A 24350-nucleotide genomic window follows, 5' to 3' on the forward strand; every position below is an offset into this window, starting at 1 on the left:
TTTAGGACAGGGAGGTCGGAGGCATTCCGCGGCAATTGCGCCACTTTTGCTCCGTGTACACGGAGCCTAAAGCAACAATCCATGTAAAAGCGATACATTGTCATATGCCTAGTGCATGTGCTAAGACCATAGGGCAGGGGTGTCAAACCTGCTGCCCACAACTGTTCCAAAACTACAATTTCCATCATGCCTGGACAACCAAAACATTAGCTTTGTCTGTTAGGCATGATGGGAATTGTAGTTTGGCCATTCTGGAGGGCCGCGAGTTTGACACCTGTACCATTAGGGATACAGAGGAGTTATTCATTACTTTAATACTCATAAATAGACCATTTTTGGAGTGTGCCTTTTAAGTATCTTATCTGCCAATGCCCCTTTGATCTCAGTCTACCTCTACCGAGCTAGAAGACGGTATACCCATTATAATTTTATATCTGTTGCGTCCTACAGAGTGGCCATTGTTTCCAAGTCTTTTGAGGGCAAAACTGACCGGACAGAAGAGTGGTACGGAACACATTACAAGCAAGAAGACATCCCAGCAGATGCTATTGAGGTTTGTAGATTATCTGCTGCTTTTTTTTTGCAAAATATCAGTTGTCTTTTGAACTATTGTGAGCCTTACAAAACCCAGGAAATCCTGACTCTTTTACATCAGTCAAGCCCTGTGTAACTTATAAAAGGAGGAGGGAGATAAGTCACCAGCAGAGAACAAATGATTACACAGTGGAAGCTGTGTGAAAGCCGGTATTGAGAGGTCAGTGCTGACTGTCAGAGGAGGTAGCCCTGTGATGTAGCTGTAAATTAGCTTTGTTGTCCTGTTTTGGTACCTCATCTCCCTCCACCCCTCCCCTCTCCATAGAAAACCATGAAGATGGGGGGAGCTTCAAAATGCTTTTTCATGATAAAAATGCATTTTTCAGCTAATAAACCTAATTACGTTTCTTAAAATCGCCTGTAAAATTGACTTCTGCCACAAAAAAACGACAAACGACAGTGACACTTTAAGATGTTAAGAGATGAGCGAACCTCGAGCACACTTAGGTTAGTCCAAACCTGTGCGTGCAGCATGTGATTACCCATGGCTAAAGAAGTTAGATGCAGCCCTAGGGAGTCCGGGAAAACATGGATATATCTTCAATAATCCCGTCCTCCCCACGCACGGGAACATTTGGTACAGCCGAGTGTTGTTGTCTTCTCTGTGGGGAGGGGTAAACTGCAGCTAGACCGCTCTTCTGGAATAAAGGGGTGGGCAGTAAATTTCCATCAAGCCTGACACCGCCCCCCCCCCCTTCCCATTTTCACCAGCCTAATCTGTTGGTGGTCATTCAGGAGAGCCCCATACACTTCATTCCGATAGCTGATTACATGGTTCAGCCAACAAAAGGTAATAGGTGTATGGAGACCTTTATCATCGGATGTAAAATAAAAACTGATTTAAACTGCCCACAGCAACCAATCACAGCTCAGATTTCAGCTCTGGTGTAAAATTAAAGCAAAGCTGTGATTGGTTGTGTAAAATGGAAATTCATCTACAACACCCACAGCAGTTTGCTAAATCTGGGCCATAGTGTTTTGTTTTTATGTGGAAGGCATTTTTTAGTTTTTTTTTTACTTATTGGTACAGTTTTTACTCCAATGGGTTTAAACACTGATCCATTTTCATATAGTTCTGTTTTCTTAAGGAATGGATTGACCTATAGAAGTTTATGGGAGAGTCCATCATGTTTATGATAGGAACGCTCCTAATGTCTGCAAAAAATATGAATTGCCTTAATTTAGGTATTTTTGGATAAAAAAAATACAGACTATGGATGCATTACAGGCAAACTTTTTGCAGATTGGGATCATAATGTAGGGTCCTGCAATACTACTTAACGTGTGAATGAGCCCTTAAATGAGAAGTCTGGCGAAAATTATTATTAAAGTATTGCCCCCCAAAAGTTATACAAATTACCAATATACATTTATTACGGGGAATGCTTATAAAGTGCTTTTTTCTTGCACTTACTACTGCATCAAGGCTTCACGACCCGACTCCCAGAGCTGTGCGGGCTGTGGCTGCTGGAGAGGATGATGGCAGGGGGACACTGAGGGACACAGGGCACTGGAGGGACACTGAGCATCCCCCTGCCATCATCCTCTCCAGCAGCCACAGCCAGCACAGCTCTGGGAGTCGGGTCGTGACATCACCATGTTATCCAGGAAGTGACATCACCATGTTATCCAGGAAGTGAAGCCTTGATGCAGTAGTAAGTGCAGGGAAAAAAAGCACTTTATAAGCAGTTACCATAATAAGTGTATATTGGTGATTTGTATAAATTTTGGGGAGCAATACAATACTTAAATAAAAATTTTTGCCGGACTTCTACTTTAAGGCCCCGATACACCATCAATAACTGATGGCCAAACAATGATTCGGCCATTTGTTTAATCTCCCGCCCGTCCTGCCCACACCCTCCTGTGTTGTCTATGGGGAGGGCAGGGGTAAGCTGTGATGTTACATCACTCTTGACCCCTATCACCAATGACCTCATCGGTTGGTGGTTGATAGCTACTAAGTAAATTGTGGACTTTTTTGTGAACCATTTTACCCATTGTATTCTTTTTATATATCTTTTTCTTAGAAGTGGCAAAAAGCTGATTTAAATGGGAAGTTACATCTACCAATGAAGAATGAATTTATTCCTACAAATTTTGAGATTGTTCCTTTAGAAAAAGAAGCCACACCCTACCCTGCCCTGGTTAAGGTAAGAATTATGGGTTTATAACGTGGTAATGTACAATCCGGTGAGAGGCAGAGCCCACAAAAGCCATATAAATGTAGCATTGCTGGCGCCTTATTCGCATGGTGAGTGTTTGTTTTTTCTCTTGCTTTTATAGGACACGGCAATGAGCAAATTATGGTTTAAGCAAGATGACAAATTCTTTCTTCCCAAAGCCTGCCTGAACTTTGAGTTCTTTAGGTAGGTATATTCCCTTTACAAGCCATCTTCTAGGCGCTGATCTCCTCCTAAGCTCTTTCCGTTCCTTACAGAATAATTAAGAGACTGTTTTCCAGGCACGGATAATAAGCTCTCAATAATATTTATGTGCCGCCTATAATCGCAGGGATCAGCCAATCTGCTGACACACAACACTTTATGTTCATATTTTTTTATTGCTTGAACTTCAATAAAACTGTCATAATAGCCCGCGCCGGCCATAACTGCGGATCATTTATCTTATGTTTATGGCTAATGATATATTCTCCCATGTCTGAAATCCTCGGCCATAACCCATTAAGCGGTTAATGCTGCGGTTGCTCCATTTCTGTTTTGCCGCATGATGGAGCGCAGCATGGAGTAAAATGCAAAGTTACTTAACGGAGAAAAAAAAAACTAACTTTTGTTTTTATAAGCGAACCAGAAAGACAAGAATCATGGTTCGCTTTAAAGGAGAAGTCCGTCCAAAATTATTTTTTTATATGTTATTACTTATGGAAAGTTATACAATTTTCTAATGTACATTAATTATGGGAAATGCTCATATACTGCTATTTCCCTTAATTTAGTGTATCAGGAAGTGTTAGAATTCTCTCAGAAGCAGTGAATGTCACTACGAATGGTGTAATTCCTATGGAGTGTCCAGCAGGGGGCGCATATATATATGTGTGTGTGTCAATGAGTACCATTGACTTCTATATATAGTGCGCCCCTGCTGGACACTTCGGATGTGTATGTGAATGTAATGTTATGTACTGTACTTTGTGATTGAATACATTTATGGAATACTTTGGGGAGCAAGTGTCCTTTCTCCCCAAAGTATCCCATAAATGTATACATTTTCAGGGCACCGAGCAGGGAGGGAGAGAAGTGCCATCTCCCTCCCCCCCTCTCCCTCCCTGTTCGGTGCTGGGCACATATACACAGTACTACTCCCCCATTATCTGCAGATAATGGTGGAGTTGTACCTGTGCTATCCCTATCACATCGCCGACACCGCTCACACAAGGGCCGCTCATCATGCCCCCTTCTCCTCCGCGCCTCCGCTCCTTCTCCCGGCTTCAAAACTATCGCGCCGCTGACTCCCCGCCGCCCACCCTGCTGACTCCCCGCCCGCGCCGCTCCTCACACTTGCAGGCCTCCGCTCTCTGCTCCTGCATGCAGGCCGCGTCAGCCCGCCCCCACCCCGGCCGGGAGCACGGTACTTCCTGGTGTCCCCGGCCGGGGTGGGGGTGGGGCTGACGAGGCTGGCATGCAGGAGCAGAGAGCGCCGGCCGGCCGGATAGTGTGAGGAGCTGCGCGGGTGGGTGGGAGTCAGCGGCGCAATAGTGTTTGAAGCCGGGAGGAGGAGGAGGGAGCGGAGGAGGGGGGGGCATGAAGAGCGGCCCTTGTGTGAGCGGCGGCGATGTGATAGGGATAGCACAGGTACTACTCCCCCATTATCTGCAGATAATGCGGGAGTAGTACTGTGTATATGTGCCCAGCACCGAACAGGGAGGGAGGGGGGAGGTAGATGGTACTTCTCTCCCTCACTGCTTTGTTCACTTGAAGGCTGCGCACGTCATTCATTTTCAGTATGGGACAAAGAAAGAAGGCTTAAATTAATGCAGCTCTTTATCCCTTCTGATGTCAGCGTCATATTAAAGGAAACCTGTCATAGCTTTTATGCTGCCCGAACCAAGGGTCATCAGGCAGGGGCGTCTTGTGGCCAGAGGCAGAAATAAGATTGACTGGCAGAGAAGAGAACCAATGGCTGCTTGCTCTCAGTCCACTGTATTTATCTATAAGGGCCCATTAGAAGCCCTTATGGTCATATACATAGGTTCAGGAGCAGACTACCTTCTGCTTAACCCTTTATGTACTGCAGTTTGTAAGTGACCCAAAGTTCACTTACATGCTGCAACACAAAAAGGGTTAAAAAGCATAAGACAAGGAGATCTCTGCTTCACTGCTCCTGCAGTGATAACCCCTGACCTCTGCATGGTGCTCCACACATTTTCCTACTTGATTGCTGGAGAACAGAGGTTAGGGGTTATCAGTGCAGTTAAGCATAGATCTCCTTGTCTTCTGCTTTTTAACTTTTTTTTTTTTTTTTTTTTTTTTTTTTTTTTTTTTGTATTGCAGCATGTGAGTGAACATTTGGTCACTTACACACTGCATTACATAAGGGGTTAAGCTGAAGGACACAGGACGGCTCTTACCTTCTACCCCGGGCCCCCCTGCTGCACAGGCCCCATAGAAGCTGCCTGCTCTGCCTCTATGGTAGCTACGCCACTGTTATCAGTGTGGTCCTGGGCAGCTTCTCACTGAAACACCAGTCTTTACTGATGCATCTGCCTTTTTGGATATAGGAAAAGAACACTTATGCTCATCAGGAAGAGAAGCTGCCCTGATGATCTCTCATGGCTCAGGCAGCATAAAAGTGATGACAGATTCCCTCTAAACACTGATTTACAGCATGTCTTTTGTAATGTTTTATTCTGATCTTGTAAAGTGGTGATGTACTGCTAGGATGTGCTGTCACTTTAGGTTCGGTGGGAGTCAAAGCTACTGTTGCAGCCTCTACAGTCTCAGCATTAGTGGGGTCCCAGAGGTCAGTCGCCACCATAGTTACAGTCCTGTGATTCCAGCAGCCTCTGCACTATATCAGGCATGTAGTAGCTGCAGTGTAGCAGGGGTGGCAAGTGTAGCTGCAGCTCTACTCTATCTGTACGGACAATAATGGCTTCCTGTGGGGGATTAGCAGCAAGAAGTCTGTACTGTGCTTTGAAGAAAAGGCTTCATAGCGTTACTTTCATAGGGGGAACAAAGAGCCTTATGAAGATTTTATTTCCCATTTGGAGGTTAAATAAACAATTATAATGCATTTCTTATAGATTTTTGGTCCATGCAGAACAGGCTGTGCTACTTCTCTTCCATGCTTGCAATTCCCATATCACATTGATTTGGTAGTGATGCCAAAGTGTAGCTGCCTAAACCATAATACTAGATATAATTTTTTTTTCTTATTGTTGTTGTTATGCGGTTTGAGACCTACCCTGGTTCCTTGTATGACATATTGGTATTGAGCTACAGTCATGGTAGCAAATCGCTGTCCTCCCAGGGGGGTAGAGATTAACCCCCCTAAGTCTCTTGTTTTGTGCAGATACAGCAGTTATTGGACGTGTGTTTTAATTATAACGCTTAGGTGGATATTACAGAGGATTACAGTCCGGACGTCTATTACATTCTTCTTTGACTCCTTCTAATGAAATATCTGTGACCTATAGGTGCTGTGACTTTGGTTTTCACTAAAAGAATAAATGAGGCCTGTCTGGGTAGATACTTAGAAGCCTAAGCATTATAGGAAAATACATAGTCACCCTATTTTCAAGGGATTTTCCACAGTTTTTTTGTGAATGTTTCGTATGTTAACCTTCCATTGTTCTGTCGCACATAGATCTGTGTTCATGTTCTTCCACCAGTCAAGTCAACTAGTAAAGCAAATCCGCCTAAAATCTAAGGCCAGTTCCTTTCTAGGTCCATAGCTGGAGCGCCGCTGGTTGATTCCTACTGGATTAGATATTTGCAACAGGGAAATACATGAAGCCAGACCTTAATCTCAATATTCTCTTTCAGCCCATTTGCTTATGTGGATCCTTTGCATTGTAACATGGCCTATTTGTACCTTGAACTGCTTAAAGATTCTCTCAACGAGTATGCATATGCAGCAGAGCTAGCCGGCCTGAACTATGACCTCCAAAATACCATCTATGGGATGTATGTAAGTACCTGAAACCAAGGCGGATACCAAACCAGCTCCTCCGCTTCCTCCCTGGTCCCTGTCATGGGTGGAAGCCTCCGGCTTTTAGTCCCTTTTGTAGAACCTACTTTTCTTTTTTTTAGATATAATTTACAGGGAACCAACCTTTTCATTACCTCTCTGGAAATTTTAGCCGATCTATATTATTGTGCAGTCCAGACACCATCCCATCCCCTAAGACAATGTGATTGTGAAGCTGCATATTCATACTCTTTTGGTCAAGGGTCCTCATTGCACGTTCACCTCATTGCTTGCATTATCAGATTTAGTGCATCTGTTCTGTTTAGTTTTCTTTTTTTTTTTTTTCTTTTAGCTTTTTTTGTATCTTTATTTTTTGTTCCTTTTTTTCCCCCCATTTTCTTTTATGTTAGTCGTTACCTTTATGCTGACCCCCTCCATTGCAACATGACATACCTGTTTCTAAGGTTATTGAAGGATGATTTAAAAGAGTATACATATGCAGCCCGCCTCGCAGGTGTCAACTATGGCATTGCATCAGGAATGAATGCAATTCTTGTAAGTAAAAATTCTCCAGGAAGCAGCGACTTCCCATCAAGGCATGAAAAGGCATATATATAATTGTGTGGGGTGCTTATTCTGGCTTTACATATATATATGGACAGAGGTTCCCCCTTCTCAAGGGCTTTATGGTGCATTAAGGAATGTAAATTATAAGAATTAGCAACTAGTAGCCACATTGTGTCTTGAATGAATGCAATGTTAGGGATGAAATCACATATCAATATACTAGGTTTTTGTACAAGTTGAGGCTCAGATCAATTTTGAAGGGGTTATTCGGGAAAACAATGGCTGCTATGATTCCGAAACTGCATTACACCTAAGCATGGTTTGTGTCTGGTTTTGCACTTCATTGAAGCAGCTGAGCTGCAATACCGAGTACAACCTCTAAACATGTTTGGCGCTGTTTTTTTGGAAACAAGTAGTTTATGCTTTCTTTATCCCAGATAACCCTTTTAATCTGTATGGCAAGCTTACTACTTAGAGTTGAGTTGAACATGCATGTTAGTTTGGGGTGACAATAAAAGTATGAGCTATTATTATAGAGTAACTTGCATAATGTTGCTGTAGTCACACACAGAAAGTCATAGTAAATTTGAGGTTAATCCCTTACACTGACATACAGAAGGCTTAAAGAGTCACTGTCGTTAATTTAATTTAATTTTATTTTTTTGCAGAAATCAATAGTACAGGCGATTTTTAAGAAACTTTGTAATTGGGTTTATTAGGCAAATATGCCATTATCTGCATTTAAAAAGCCTTCCCCCCCCCCCCCCCCTCCTCTCTTTTCTGTCATCCACTGCTCAGAATCAGGAAATCTTGACAGGTTTTTTTTATCAGTTGGATCCTGTCTGAGCTATGGAGGGGGGAGGAGAGAGGGAGGAGAAATGCCGGCAACAGAGAACAAAAAATTACACCCCAGGGGGAGCTATTCAGAGGTCAGAGAGGTCAATGGTGACTGCAGAGGAGAGAGCCTGTGATGTTGCTGTAAATTAACTCTTTGTTGTCCTGTTTTGGTGCCTTGTTTCCCTCTCTCCATAGGGAAACCATGAAGACAGGGGGGAGAGCTTCAAACTGCTTTTTCATGATAAAAATTCATTTTTCGACTAATAAACGCAATTACAAAGTTTCTTAAAATCGCCCGTACTATTGATTTCTGCAAAAAAAAAAAAAATTGACAGTGACACTTTAAAGGGAAACTATGTCCCTATAGCGCACAGGGCGCCGAGGTTGAAGAAAAGTTTCTTACCTTCATCCTCGGCATGATTTACGTTTTAATAGCAGTTTGTTCCCTACGCTAATAAGTTGTTGCACTGGGGGGTGGAACTACCTTCTGTGGCCGACCCTCCCCTCCTAATGAATATCAGCAAGCGGATTGGTACACTTAGGGTGGTAGTTGTGCCCCCAATTCATAAAAATTACCTTATTTACATAGGAACAAATTAGTAACAAATTATTAGCAACTTCTAACTTCCCTTCATCCTCTGTGCCCCATGCGCTATAGGGCCATATCAGTAGGTTGGATGCTTCTAACCCGCTGATCGTTTTCCTTTAATATAGAGTGCAGCATGACACTGAAAGTGCGGGCCCCTCCTAGGCAGAATTAATCCTGAATCTTTCTGTCAGTCATCCCAGAGGGGTAGTGTTTGTTCTTGTTTGGGGGCATTTTCTAAGTTGATCCGAGTTCCCTGTTGCTATGATCTCTGTGATCACCTGCAATCTGGGGACGAGTGTTCAGTTTCCCTACAGCGCCACCCTGGTCGTGGGAGTGATTCATTATTGTGATACCAATGAGTTTTCAGCGTAATGCATAGTCATAGCCCTGATGACATGAGGCTGACACTTATATCCTGGAATAAGTGAGGATACATTTTATAAACCCCCTTTAACCCACATAGTTTTTTGAGGGATTATAGTATTTTTATTCAAAAATGTTGTTAGAGGTTAGTAAGAAATTCCTTAAAGCTATTCCCTGAAAATGGTGGAGGGGCCCTTGTGATGCATGACGTTTCATCACACACTGGATTAATACTACTAATCCGAGGATCTGTTTCTTGAAGTATGATATAATATAGAAGAAAACGCAGGAGAGGAAACAAAACTAAAAAAATTCTAAATGCAGATCATTTTTTTTGAGAGGTAGAGGATGAGCTATTCCAGTACCAACCTTTGGGTGTGATATGTTTCCTTCCGCTAACCCTGACATTAATCACAGGGATGACTCCTCTCTGCTTGATGGTGCATGTGACCCTAACTGCGGCCTTTGCTTCCTCACACACGCTCAATGCCTGTTGGGTGCAGTACAGTTTACTTGGTACCTACACACAGGACACCATTTTTTTTTTTCAGGCAGACCACCGTATCTGAGAATGTTAAGTATGAATTCACTAGGAAATAAAGTTAATAAGTTTTTGAGGATGTCCATCTGGAAGTATTTAGTTGTCCTGTAGCATAGGAGTCCTCTGATATCATTGTAATGTGGATGCGCTGAGGCTTCCGGAGCAAGAAGCGTAGGTTCATTCATTTTATTGCTCAGACTAATTTGTGGACTCTATAAGTGGGGTACTCCTCTGTTGTATCAGATAGCACTAATGGGCTGTTTAAAAATGGCCACTCTGAACTGATGACCTTTTTAGCTGAACAAGTAATAATTATAGGGGTAGTCTGCCTATGAAAATGACGTCCTGAGTGTAATGCTCCATATTAAAGGCGTTGTCCAGGCATACCCTCCAGCATGATCTGACATCAGGCAAGGAGAGAGACAACAGCATGCCGGGCAGTACTGTTGTTGAGGTAAGAGTCTGACAATCAGGGAGTATTGTGCATTGAGTCACATTAATTTTTAAGGGGTTATCCAGCGCTACAAAAACATGGCCACTTTCTTCCAGAGACAGCACCACTCTTGTCTCCAGTTTGGGTGGGGTTTTATAACTCAGGTCCATTGAAGTAAATGGAGCTTAATTGCAAACCGCACCTGAACTGGAGACAAGAGTGGTGCTGTCTTTGGAAGAAAGTGGCCATGTTTTTGTAGCGCTGGAGAACCTCTTTAATAAAACCAGCACAATGCTGTGAGTCATTTAGTGGCCTCTTACTGTACTGCCTAACACATAGTTGTGTCCACACCAGATGTCTGGTTGGCCTGAAGAGAATAGGTCGCCATATAATTAGATCAAGTCTGATTTAACCAGCTAATGTTTAGGTTGGTGTCCTAATGCCTCATTGATAGTGTAGGAGAATGGGGGGGGGGGGGACTGGGAGGAATAGCTGGTATGGCCGCCTTATGCCTGGGCAATTCTTTTAATTCTACACTAGTGAGTGGGATTCAGACTCCCATTATAACTGCAGATGCTTGTCTCTTGTGCTTTGGGGATGTATTGATCTGTCCCCTGTTTTCCAGCTGTCTGTGAAAGGTTACAATGACAAGCAGCATATCTTACTCAAGAAGATCATAGAGAAAATGGCCACGTTTGAGATAGACGAGAAACGCTTTGAGATCATTAAGGAAGCGGTAAGTCATTGTCTGGGGATTGTATAGCTGTTACCTCCTTAATGTAGCTGATGTTGGTTCCGTTTTCTGCTTCTCTTCTCATCCAGCATCCCTCGGAAGGCATTGCATTTTACTTATCCTGCGTAGTGATACTACAGCTTGGCGACACTTCAGATTCTGGAATTATATTAGTTGTATAAAAGCAGTCATGGTCTTGGAAGGTTTCCCCCTCTGCATCCATCAGAATGGTGGATAGGGCAGATATCAGTATACATTACACAGTAATCCCTATGGGAATAAAATTGGCATGCCTTTTGCCGTTGCCTTTACTTTTCAATGTCTACACTCCAGTGGAGTATGGCGACATATAGTTATTACATTGTAAGATTTTTATTTTTTTTTTGCAGTACATGCGTTCCCTGAACAACTTCCGTGCAGAACAGCCTCACCAGCATGCAATGTATTACCTAAGGCTGCTAATGACTGAAGTGGCCTGGACCAAAGATGAGCTCCGCGAAGCTCTAGAAGGTGAGACTTTTTTGCTGGTATTACAGTAAGTGTTCTAGAAACCTAAGTAAAAGCAACAACAAAGCCAGACAACTTCAAGGCACAGACATCTCATGGGCTGGTTCAATCTCAGTACAGAATGCGGCTTCTGGAAAGGCTATTTGTATGCTGTTGCCGTTCGGCAGTCTGACCCTCTGTGATCATACACTTATTTAGAGATGAGCGAACCGGGTTCGGGTTTGAGTCCATCCGAACCCGAACTTTAGGCATTTGATTAGCGGTGGCTGCTGACCTTGAATAAAGCCCTAAGGCTATGTGGAAAACATGGATATAGTCAAGAGTAGGAAGCTGGAACCAAAATCGACAAAAACTTGCCATTTTAGCAACCCAAAATGTCTCTGGACATATAGAAATAAATCACAATGGTGGAAAAATCCCTACAACACAAAGCATAAAAGCTACCACTGGATATTTCCTCATCCTCAGCTCCTTCACTTTCCCATGTTTAGTTTAGTTGCAGGACTGTATTCTAGACATTGTGTGAGCAGTTCTGCACTCTCTGGCCATAATCACATGACAAGAGTTTGGGTCTCCTTCAGCAATTGTAGTGGATAGGTCCAGTGTATTTTTTAATAACCTCATCCCAGCTCTTCCGTTTCTGGCTTTGTACAGTGTGTTCTTTTTCTTCATTTCTGCACAGACAGGATCACGTTCATTTATTCTTTTTCTAGAATATCGCATCACTATCTCACTGCTTGGAGTCCGTTTGTTTGTGCCGCGGGTGATATTTGCCGCTGTTCCGTTTTCCAGTTTTATAATACTTCATTTGCCTTCCCAGCAGCCCTATAAATCATGTTCTCCGCGCTTCAGAGAGCGCAGCTTTATCTGCCTACACCACCTGAATGAGCCAAGCTATTTGCTCTGGAGCGTAAACACATGTGCCGGAAGATTGCAGAGTGTAAATGCAGAAAGTGGGTCAGAGCGAGTGGGTTAGAGGCGTGGGCTTCACTCTTCTCTTTTAATACAAACAGTCCTTGTTTTTTGTTTACGGCATCTAAAAGGGTTGTCAGAGAAGCAAAGGCAGTTTTCCATACCAGTAGGGGTTAAGGTTACAAACTACTCTTCAAAAAACAGATTTTATTTTGGGTGTTCTCAGTTTGAGGCCATGTTCACACTTTGTAAGTGTGTCGGTGTCGGAAAAGATCATCCCGGCCGGTACTGCCGGGAATTGCTGCCGATGAAAGCGGACACGGACGCATCTGTGCGCGCCCGAATCCGAATTCCCCGCTGCTCACAATGGAGCGTGCGCCCAGAGCCACACGCTCCATTGTGGGAACTCACAGGTATGAACTGACATTTATACGCTTCGTCCGGGATTCCTTAGGAGGCAGCACTATGTAAGTTCCATAGTAATCCTGGCTGTTGTTACAACGGCCGTGATTACTACGGAGCGTACATAGTGGGAACATGGCCTTAACATGTGTTTCTCATAGATGACCTAATGAATAAAACTTTTCCAGGGCTGTAAAGCTGACCGACTAAGGTTGTGTTCACACATTAGTTTCATTGTGTTAGTGCATCATTTATTTGCAGTTCTGCATCATTTCATTGGGTTACTGCAGTGAAACTCTGTGTGTGAACCTAGCTTTAGGCTACATTCACACGTTCCGTGTTAGGCACGGAACACAGACGTAGAATGCCTGTAATGGAATTCTTCCCCTGCCCGGGCAGCATCTGTGATAAGATGCTGGGAGCGGGGGAACTGTACAGATATGCGTCGCGCTGTGATGAATCAGCCGTGCGGCTCTGTCATTACAGCGCGGTGCATATGCATACAGTTCCCCCGCTCCCAGAATCTTATCACAGATGCTGCCAGGGCGGGGAGAGTCCGTTACAGGCATTCCTCGTCCGTGTTCCGTGCGAAACACAGAACGTGTGAATGCAGCCTTACACGCCTGGTCTCTCCCCTCCCTATACACATGCAGTGTGCATATACATTTAGTGAGGAAGGGTAACTTGTCTTATGGTTATGGCCAGCTTTACATTGGTGACCTATCCAAAGTGTATGGTACTGAATTGCAGAACCAGCAGCATATCATGTTGGCAAATGCCAACAGAGGTTATACCTCAAATATAGGCCTGTAAATTAGAGCCAATCTTTTACCATCACTGGATCATAGAGGTGGCGAGCATACAAAGATACACATGATCATTCGCTGGCTGATTGCTAGCCCTATTGCCATTAAAACTTGTATTACCCCAATGCACCTTTAGACTATGTTCACATACTGTATAAACAATGGCAGTTTAACGCTAGCTACGGCCGGAATTAATGATCATGTTAGTTCCGAACATAGGTGGTGTTAAACAACAACTGTTCACTCTGAGTGGCCTTTTTTTTTTTTTTTACAGCATGGAAATAGTGTTGAAAAGGGGAAAAAAGTTGCAAATGACTACCATTATATTTACAGCTCGTGTGCTCGCTTATGTGTCTCTATGGTAACAGACTACAAACACACAATGTGTAGTCTGATCTTGGTCATATGCTTTACCCAAACATACATTCATTGAATAAGGTATAAAAATATAAAGAATATGGCAGATGGGTTTATGACTGTAAATAGTTTTGCCCTATACTTATGTCTACAGGGTAACCGACTACGCATTGCTGTATATATTCTGACCTTGCAAAGATGATTTTTTTAATTTATTTTTTATGTGCACTGAACCCGGAAGCACGGCAATACCAGGTCAATGCCCCGGAGAGGACAGAACAAGCTTTTTTTCCATCTATTACCTAAAATGATTAATACGGTGTTATAGACAAACCTAACACGTCACCAGTCTTGGGGTGTATTTGGATGCAATAGGTGTTATATTGGATGGCCATTAGCTCTTTAGCACTCTCTGATCACGTCACGTATTTATTGGTTGTAGACATTGTCGCAGGGTAGTAGCTGGCTTTAATCCTTCCTAATCCTCCCTACTGTAATCTATAAAATGTGATTATACAGACACACATTGCCTTGTGTATTATTGCCGGTGGCCGTTACTGCTGCGCTTATGTTGGCTATGTAAAGGGTTTACCTTATAATTCACTTTGCTCCCATAAAGCTTAGATGGTTGGCACCGGATAATCCGAGAATCCTCTATAAGGACTGTGTTCTTGTTTTTCCTAGATGTTACCCTGGCCCGTCTCAAGGCCTTCATTCCTCAGCTGCTGTCCCGCTTACACGTTGAAGCTCTTCTCCATGGAAATATAACAAAGCAGGTTGGTTCTTTATACTGTATACAAATAAAGGGTGTCATGCACTAGTAACAGATGGATGCTGTATACCCCACAGCTGCATATGGTTTTGGTAGTGCACAGATGTGTTAGAAGGAATATTGTAGTTGTGCATAATTCATTTCCATTTCGCATCATAACATTGTGAATAAGTACTTGAATATGCAGTCTTATTCATGAAAGTGAATTTAGTAATTAATTTTTTTTTTCTTCTCTAGACGGCAGTAGGCATCATGCAAATGGTGGAGGACACTCTTATAGAGCATGCTCACACAAAGCCCCTGCTCCCTAGTCAGCTGATCAGATACAGAGAAGTACAACTACCCGACAGTAAGTGACAGTATGTCCAGCAAGTGATGGTCGCAGAAACCTATTGGTATCTAATTCCCTGTATTCTTCCCTCTTATAGAAGGCTGGTTTGTCTATCAGCAGCGGAACGAAGTCCATAATAACTGCGGCATTGAGATTTATTATCAGACAGACATGCAGAGTACATCCGAAAATATGCTTCTGGAGCTGTTCTGTCAGATCATTGCCGAGCCCTGCTTCAATACACTGCGCACCAAGGAACAGCTAGGTGAGTGCTTCATGACCCTGTCTACTGACCTGTGACTGCCAATAAGCAATGGGTATTTTACACTTTTTCTTTATAACACTAAATGCTTGAAGCATACCGGTCATCATTCACAACCCCTATTGATATGTTAAAAAAAAAAAAACAGGATAGTGTCCCTTTTAAAGGGGATTTATCATCAGAAAATTACCTACTGCTTAAAGGGGTGCTTCCATTTGCCTATACAGATGCTGATATACGGCAGGCGTGAGTAGTAGAAAATTTGGTACAGGTAGTGGCCCGCCACCTAGTTAGCGAGCATGGCGCATACCTGGAAAAAAGTCAAACATATAACTTTTCCTGGGCCAGTCTTTGATGGGTCCCAATGCATCTGTCTGCTTGACTGCAATAAAATAAATGCACCAATAACATCACAACTTCTCAACTTGAGGAACATGACTGTGACTTGATGTTGTCTTTCAAATGACCTTGAGCAGCACATATGGCGGGATAGGATGACAGTCATGGAGACCTGTATTCCCTCACCTAATCTGTGAGATGCCATTAAATCTCTAATTTCTGACAGATTTTCTGTCTTGCTCTCCAGCTTTGTTGTCATCGTTTTTTTTTTTTTTTTTTTCTTCTTTTCTCCATTGTATTTTGAAGGTTATATTGTGTTCAGTGGCCCCCGCAGGGCAAATGGAATCCAAGGCCTGCGATTTATCATTCAGTCGGAGAAGCAGCCACATTACTTAGAGAGCCGGGTGGAGGCATTTTTGAAAACCATGGAGAAGTCACTGGAGGAGATGACAGATGAGGCTTTCCAGAAACACATCCAAGCTCTAGCTCTCCGGCGACTGGACAAGCCAAAGAAGCTGTCCGCTGAATGTGCAAAATACTGGGGGGAAATCATCTCACAACAGTATCACTTTGATAGAGGTAACACTGGCACACAGGGAAAATGGGATTTATTATCTCTTCTGCAGGTCATAGGTTAACATTCGAGATTAGTGAATAGTGAAATATTCGATTTGAATAGCTCCTGATATTCGTATATTCAAACGAATATCGAATACCTTTATAGTCTATAGGAGAATAATACTTGGGACCTGGAAATCAATATTCGACCACTAGGAGGTCACCAAGTGCACAATGACACCTCAGGAAATGATGCCAACATCTCTGGATGCATATGGGACCGCAGGGGAAGCATGCCTGGCTGCATCTAACACTAGTGATGAGCAAACATCCCAAATTTCCCAAGTGTACGCCAAAGATTCCCGAACAAATTATGTACGTAAAGTAGAAGTATATGTTTCAGTCTAGCAGTATGCACTTGCATACGTATCAGGTCAGGTGCAGTGTAAAATACGTAGAAACGAAAATTAACGATAACTACAAATCAGTAGTAGCAAGATAACAGGTATTATCCCTCACTCACAGTATACAGCCGTATACACTATCAGTAGATTTCTGAACACACTGCCTGTCTCACAACAGCTTCTAAATCTCTGTTTTTTATACTTTTAGCCCTAACAAGGGCTTTTGGGGGTTCCTTCCTACCTAACTTCACCTAAAAGCTTCCTCTCCCTGGTATACAGTCTGTCCCTCTCTAGCTCCAACCAGCAAGTGACACAATTCTGAAATCCCCTATTCTTAAATTCAGGAGGTGCCGTAGTTTAGCCAGCCAATCACATTTAGAGGGGTTTTTTTTTTTTTAAGTCCTGCCTATTCCTAGTGCATGTCACTGCTGAAAAAAAGTGCCGAGGTAGGGCAAATCGAATTTTTACTGCGTTGGCATTCGAATATTCGAAACGCATTCGAGTCGCTCGAATAGTGTACTATTCGATCGAATAGTATTCGTTCATCACTAGTTAACATGTCCTTTTTGCCCATTGTAACCAACAAGAGACCTATAACACTTCTGTGTACCTGCTGTCTAGTATATCATTCATAATCATTCCTGCCTATTGGTATATAGCAACAGCAACTCCTGATTGGAGACAAAGCTAAGGTGAGGATTTCCCTTATTAGGGGGCTGCTCCAAAGTGATCTATACAGCATTGCAGGAAAAGGTGACACCAGTAGATGGCAAAATCAATAGCAGTTCAGCCTCCCTCTCCCTGTAGATTGTCCTTTGCACAGGTCTCAGAGCATGCTAACAAATGTGTCCCATATAAAGAATAGGGTTTTTAAAGATGTTCATGAGGCTTGCTGTAAATCATGTCATTAAATGCTATTAAAAACAGCTTAAGCGTGATGGCTGCCCTCATATAATATACTTTAAAATAAATCAGAAAATAAAAACCACTTAGAGAAAAGAACAAATTCCAGTATCTGACATTAGCACAGTCCCTTTTATGTGACCATGGAGGGCCATGCCTGTTGGCTCTGACATTATATTTAATAACTATATAAGTATTCTTTTCTTACATCAAGCAGGTCATTTACATATACAATAAATTGAATCTAGGAAAACCCATTAAAGTCGCTGAGAATCCATTGCCCTCATTTGTGTGAAGGAGCTGATGTCTGCATGTGGTAACAAGATATATGAGCTAGAGGTTGCAGACTTATGGGATCCCATGTGTCTCTATATCTTGTAATAAGTGGGATTATTAGGAAGTGATTTGTGTCCATCAGTCTATGTTCTTTGTATATATACTGCAGCGTGGACACAAGCCATCTCCAGTGAAATGCTGCTTGTTTTGTTTCTGCAGATAATGTTGAAGTGGCGTATCTGAAAACTCTGGTCAAGGATGACATCATCAAATTTTACAAGGTAGGCCAACATTGATCTTACGCCTAATGTATTGATCTGACGGAGAAAAATTCTCTAGTCTCATTACTTATTAAATACTGCAGTCAGGAGCAAGCTGTGCGCTTCAAGCCAGAGCTGCTCCTCTCAGCATGAAATTTGGGTAATGAAAATTATAATGTACATGTCCTACGTATATGTCTGGAATACTCCAGTGTCATAATGCAGCCCTCACAGTACTGATTCTTTTCATAGGATATATGTTTCCAGTATGGAAAGCAAGGGGGAGGGTGGTTGGTTTGTTCTCCCCACTTAGCAGACTGCCCAGACTATGCAATGCAAAACATAAATGGACAGCGCCTCCAAAAATGACATAAATGCACAGATACACACACATATTTAGCAGCACCCTGCAAGACACTATACAAGACATAATAAAAAGTAATGTTTCCTCTGATTCTCCTACCTTATTTATATTATGTTAAGTTATTTCTGGGAAATCCAATATAGGTTCACTCTAACAATCACTGGAGTTTTCAAGGGTTGCCCAGCTTTCCTAGCCAGTGTATCTAGGCATACAGAAATCATAGCATAACAAGGTAGGTAGTTGTTTGGCGTAAAGGTGAAATGCTTAAAGGTGGTACTCCGGCTCTTTAAAACCCTTTATATAATACAGCCTTTTATAGTAAACCTTTTATTACCTCACCATCCACCCCTGGGTGTCTCCGGGTCCCTAATAACTGCTGCCATTTTTGAAACACTGACGTCCCACTCAACCAATCACTGACTGAGATGGGATAGTGGCACAGCCATTGATTGGTTGAGTGGGATGTCCGTGCCAAAATAAGTTCATCTGGGAAGTGGCACTTGTCAGTGAAGACACCACAGAAGGAGCATGGTGAGGTAAGAATAGCATGCTGCTTATATAGTACTGCCCTTTATGTAAAACACAAGTTTTAAAGTGCAGGAGTGCCCCTTTAGAGGGTACCTATCATTTAAACAAACTTCTAACATGTCATAGTGACATGTCAGAATTTTGTATCGGTAGAATGAAGGGGCAGGCATGCTCAGCAGTGCACACTCTGCTTCTTAATCTGTGTCTCACTGCTAAAATAGCCGTTGACGGAATTATAATGGAGCCCTATGGAACTTCTTGTACAATGATTATGAGAAGTTCCATAGGGCTCCATTATATTTGTGTCAACTGCTACTTTAGCAGTGAGACAGAGATGAAGAGGCAGAGAGCGCACTGCACCCCCTTCATTCTGATGATCGGCAGGAGTCTTAACACCTGGACCCCGACCGATACAATACAAACCTCTGACATGTCGTTATGATATGATGGGTACCCTTTAATGCATGTAAAGGGTTGGCCTAAATTAATAAGATGTTGGCTATTCTCAGTCAAACAAAGGTTGGAAACTTTAAGACAATTTCAATGTGCTGTGTTTCCATGGTTACAGACTACAAACAAATCTTGGGTAGTCGGTCTGTAGTGGGAGAAAAAAAAATGTGTAAAAATGTGTATATGCTTTTGAAGCAATATGTGTAAAATCCTTTTAATGTAGTGGATGTTTCACTTTCCCCCCCCCCCCCTCCCTCCATGAAGATGTTTACTTGACTGTGTGACCTGCAGACTGTATCGTGATCACTCTTTTAATGGCGCTGGCATGTTATTAATGGAGGTCTCTAGACCTCTCGGTGACATACATCATAATTTGAGGAATAATGGAAAGTAGTAATAGAAGTTCTATATTTGCCTCCCAATCTTTGTCTTGTATAATGCCGGTTTGCTGTACGAGTTGTTTCCTGGCAACGCGATTTGCATTGAACGCACGCTAGGGAATTAATTTTGTGACTAATCTTAGCTACCAGCAAACTACACGTCCTTGTCTACAACATCCAGAAAGACAGAGCAAGGTCACAAAAGTGAATGAAAAAAAAACTCTCCAAATGGTTTTACATGAAAAGTTCTCAGGTTAAATAAGGTTTCAGTTCTGTCGATGTGACCGTACAGCAGTAATAGGTTTGGTTTCTTGTATTTTTCAGGATTTATTATCTGTGGAAGCTCCAAGAAGACATAAAGTATCTGTGCACGTGCTCGCTCGAGAAATGGATTCATGTGAGTATTTGTCGGGTACCCTCATGGTAGAAAAGGTGTTACCGTCAGTAGTTAACCTGTTCCATTGTTTGTGCCCAGGTCCTGTTGTAGGGGAGTTCCCAAGTCAGAATGATGTCAATCTTGCTCCAGCACCCGCTCTTCCACAGGTACAAACCTGCATTGTAACTTACTATACTGACTGTTTCAGCTTTATAGGACCCTATCCAAGGTGGGTTGTTCAGCATGGACCACCACAGAAAACTTCATTTTTTAATTAATGAGGTCATATAATTCATAGGAATTCTGATAGACCAGGCTGCTTCAAAGAATAGATGGCCCATTAAGATCCATTGTACAACTGTATAACAATGCACAGAAACGTGAACAGAAAGCAGTATTTAAATATTGGTTAAAATAGATAGATTACACCGGCACTACAACTCCCAGCAGGCATAGATATCAGGTCCTATATCCACATATGATGAGTTCAGTGGTGCTCAGCTTGGTTATAGGACAGTCCATGTGTGAATAAGTAAAGATAGATAATATCCAGCGGCACTCACCATAAAACTTGATCTTTATTCAGTATTAGAGATGAGCGAACCGGGTTCGGGTTCAAGTCCATCCGAATCCGAACGATCGGTATTTGATTAGCTGGGGCTGCTGAACTTGGATAAAGCTCTAAGGTTGTCTGGAAAACCTGGATACAGCCAATGACTATATCCATGATTTCCACATAGCCTTAGGGCTTTATCCAAGTTCAGCAGCCACCGCTAATAAAAAGGCCGAACGTTCGGGTTTGGATGGACTCGAACCCGGTTCGCTCATCTCTATTCAGTATCCAAAAGACATACAAAACAGGAAGATGGAGACACTTCTCTCAGCCTCAGCCAGTGTTGGCCAAGGCCTCAGCTGTGAGGAGAGGCATGTCCATGTTCCTGTTTTGTATGTCTTTTGCATATTGAATAAAGGTGAAGTTTTATGGTGAGTGCCGCTGGATATTATCTATCTTAACTTATTATGGAATGAACTTACAGATGACCTGGATCCTCTTTCTTCCACAGCCCGATGTCATCAGGAACATTACAGAGTTTAAGAGGAGCCTACCTCTCTTCCCTCTGGTGAAGCCACACGTCAACTTCATGGCCGCAAAACTATGATGAAAGCAGAAGCAGGAAGACACGGAAAAGCATCAAAGCATGGAGATCTCCCGTTGGGCTTAAAAAAAACGTGTAAACCTTGTGATGATAATAGTAGGATTTTGCTAATAGACCCTTAATAGGATAAGCAGATGATCTAGTTAAAATTGAATAGGTTATTTTTAAATTGTGACGTGTCGGAAACAATCTGGATCGCAGTGCTGCGTCCTCTACAAAAACAAGCGTAATGATTATTTTTATTAATGTGTGCGTGTGTGTATATAGGTATATATAAAAACCATTGATTTGCTGTGGATAGAAAGATGTTATGAAGAGGTCCCAGTGTTGGCTTAGTGGTCATGATGATGGCTTTCTGCCTACGGAGAAACAGCATTTACATGCTGCCATTTTAAACTGGATTATATCACCAGGTCTACATTAACTCTATTAGACTCTATTAGGTATTGACTTCTGCACGGTCCGTACACGGTTGTTTTTATCCCGTTTCTTTAGCTTGTGAAGGCAGAAGGTGATTTCTGAGGTCACATAATGCGGTGTACATAGTTATAGCTGGGATGTTAAAGATTCTGCCATAAAACCATCTGACCCATCCTCATTTAACCCATACAGATACTGCATTAAAAGTGCTGGCGGACTTAGCAACTTGCCATAAATAAGACCTCATTTTACAGATACCAGGAACAAGTAGCACTAGCGGTTGTAGCAAGGACAAATAGGTTATTTTTGCAGATGTGCAAAAATAAAAATTGCCTTGGTTCCTGTGGGGGGGGGGGGTGTTCTAGTGTGTGGGGGTGTCCTTCTAGTGTGTGTGTGATGCATATATAAAATAACCTGGTACAGGAATATAATTTATAAGAGGGAAAAGTGAGGGTAAACAGCCTGTGTGTCCCCATGACAACACTTCCAGTCTGCGTTTTCTTGGCTGCTTAGCGTTATCATAATAGTAATATACTGTAAATCGCTGGTTATTCATGTTTTCTTCCACACTCTTCATAAGGGAGGTTACCAACATCTCTCATACACCCCAATCTTTCATGCCGATTCCTGTGGAGCTCAGGTGTAGCAGGGACACATCTGTCTTTGTGGCTCATAGAGCTTTAAAGGGTTACTTCGGGCATCAGTAAAAAAAAAATTAAAGTGCTCAGTCACCAAGGTATCTTTCATTCTTTGGTCCTGGCACTCCATAGACCTGAAACACCTGCTTTGCATGACCCCCAGGAGTGGTTCTCCGAATGCTGGATCCTTCCTCCACTTCCTGGCCTGGTGAACTGGTTCTTTCCTTCAATTCGTGGCCTCCTGACTCTGTATCGTGCATGTATTGGCTTACTTATAGCATAGCAACTTCTGCTAACTGGACTGGACAGCATAGGGGAGGCTGCCTGAAGCCTGAAGACCACCTGCAGAAACACACAGATATGTAACGAGTGGTAGAGATGTCACATCACAACATGGAGGTGGGTAAAGGCAGCAGGAAGTGACGGAAGGTCTTTAATTAGAACTATAATTTGTGACACTGGGAGAGTGGGCAGATATGTGAGCAATGGGGGAGGCGTTTGTAATTTATGAATATTAGAGAATTGTATAACGTCTGTGTGGGGATAATTTGGGGGTAAAAGTTTGCTTGCCCGGAGTAGCCCTTTAGCGCCATACACAAATGTACACCATGATTTTACTCATCCTTCACCACAAATCCAGATTTTAGAATCCGAGAAGTGAGATGCTGAACTATATATCAATCCATTTATTTATTTTTCCCTTTTTTTAAAAAATAAAATAAAATTTCTTTTGCATCTTGTCTCAGGGTTCCTCCGATTTTGTTACCCACATAGACTTTATAAATAAAGCTGTTTTATTTAAAATGGTTGGTTTGGTCTGTAGTTTCTTAAGGGAACAATTGATCTTAAAACCAGAAAACTTACTGTGGGCTATTGTTGTTGATGATGATGACTCTAACCCGTACTAGTAGCTGTCAGAGGGGCAGGTTGCTGCATCATAAACCTTCCTCCACTGCTGTACCTGTATTGGAGACCAGATAATCCGCACCCTTTTTCACTGGGCTACAAATTTTGGTTGGTCCCAAAGGGAAGATAAAGAAAATTGGTTTATTTGCCCCCCCCCCCCATCCCACAGTTTTTAAGATTTTTCTAGCAGCTCTTGAGCGCTAAATGGTGCACTACATGCCATAAATCTTACTGATACCAGGTAATCTTTTAAGATTAGGGCTACACAGTGTCATGTGACATAACATTTTGGTAGTCTAGTTTGGTAGAAAGTTGCACAAATTATTTGCTTTAAATGAGAAGAGGTGTACGCAGGTTGGAGGCGCATGCACCTTACATTGGGGTTGTGATGATATAATACTATGTGACCTGCCACCAAAATTCTATCAAAGTTGGATTCTGGGCATGCGTTGCAGCTGCACGGTCATGCTTATTGCATTAGTTATTAAAGTCCCTGTATTGCCCCAACCAAACTTTTTCTTCAGTTGGATAAAACTATTTTAACTTTTTCCTAAAAGAGCTCTATGTTCACCTGGTTCCCTGCATCCATTTCTCATCCTCATTTTATGTCTTTAACACCATGGATCTGTAACATCTCAGTTTACACTTGCAGGACAGTATATAGCGGTGTATCGGATACACCTGAGCAGGTACCTGGAGGGCAAGGGTTGCTATGTATGAATTCTTGAACCAAGCACTGCTGCTGATGCACAAGGATTACAATTTACTGTTTCTTGAAAAGACATAATTCTATCATTTACATCCACTCTAAACCGAGCCTTACTAGACCTTGGTGCTGCCTTACTATATGTTTAAAAATCTGTCTTTTCACCGTTCCGAATGTACCAGACGTTTAAGAGTTGTAAAGTGCTATGCAAAGTAAGGGGGTTGTCCAGCCCCAGAAAAAATATACACTGGCATAGGGTGATGTACAAATGAGTCATACTTACCTGTCCCAGTTCCCCTGTAGCTGCCAGTCCAACACACCCGGACCCTGCTCATCACTGCCACACATTTACCATTTTTTTTTTTTTTTTTTCCTGTGGCTGGACAACTCCTTTAAGAATAAGATTAGTCAATGACTAGGGAATTGTTTTAAAGAATGGCTATGGGGGATAGAACAGAATGTTATCTAATGTTGTCTTTTGTTTTGCCTATTTCTTTTATTTTTAGGGTTGCTATGCTTCTACCTTCAT

The 24350-nt window shown here is 42.4% G+C and overlaps 1 protein-coding gene across 1 annotated transcript in view; it reads left to right on the forward strand.

Annotated features, from left to right (window-relative positions):
* Window positions 1-21920, forward strand: part of IDE (insulin degrading enzyme) — a 59311-nt gene extending 37391 nt beyond the window's left edge. Inside the window, exons 12-25 of the mRNA XM_069980121.1 lie at window positions 451-553; window positions 2625-2747; window positions 2881-2963; window positions 6600-6744; window positions 10700-10810; window positions 11197-11317; window positions 14476-14567; window positions 14801-14912; window positions 14992-15159; window positions 15802-16074; window positions 17856-17917; window positions 19943-20015; window positions 20094-20161; window positions 21059-21920. Coding sequence (XP_069836222.1) covers window positions 451-553; window positions 2625-2747; window positions 2881-2963; window positions 6600-6744; window positions 10700-10810; window positions 11197-11317; window positions 14476-14567; window positions 14801-14912; window positions 14992-15159; window positions 15802-16074; window positions 17856-17917; window positions 19943-20015; window positions 20094-20161; window positions 21059-21154 — 1630 coding nt within the window. The 3' untranslated portion in view covers window positions 21155-21920. The remainder of the gene's footprint in view (window positions 1-450; window positions 554-2624; window positions 2748-2880; window positions 2964-6599; window positions 6745-10699; window positions 10811-11196; window positions 11318-14475; window positions 14568-14800; window positions 14913-14991; window positions 15160-15801; window positions 16075-17855; window positions 17918-19942; window positions 20016-20093; window positions 20162-21058) is intronic.
* The last annotated feature ends 2430 nt before the right edge of the window (window positions 21921-24350 follow it).

The sequence above is a fragment of the Dendropsophus ebraccatus genome, chromosome 8 (assembly GCF_027789765.1).
Source record: "Dendropsophus ebraccatus isolate aDenEbr1 chromosome 8, aDenEbr1.pat, whole genome shotgun sequence".
Taxonomy (NCBI): Eukaryota; Metazoa; Chordata; class Amphibia; order Anura; family Hylidae; genus Dendropsophus; species Dendropsophus ebraccatus.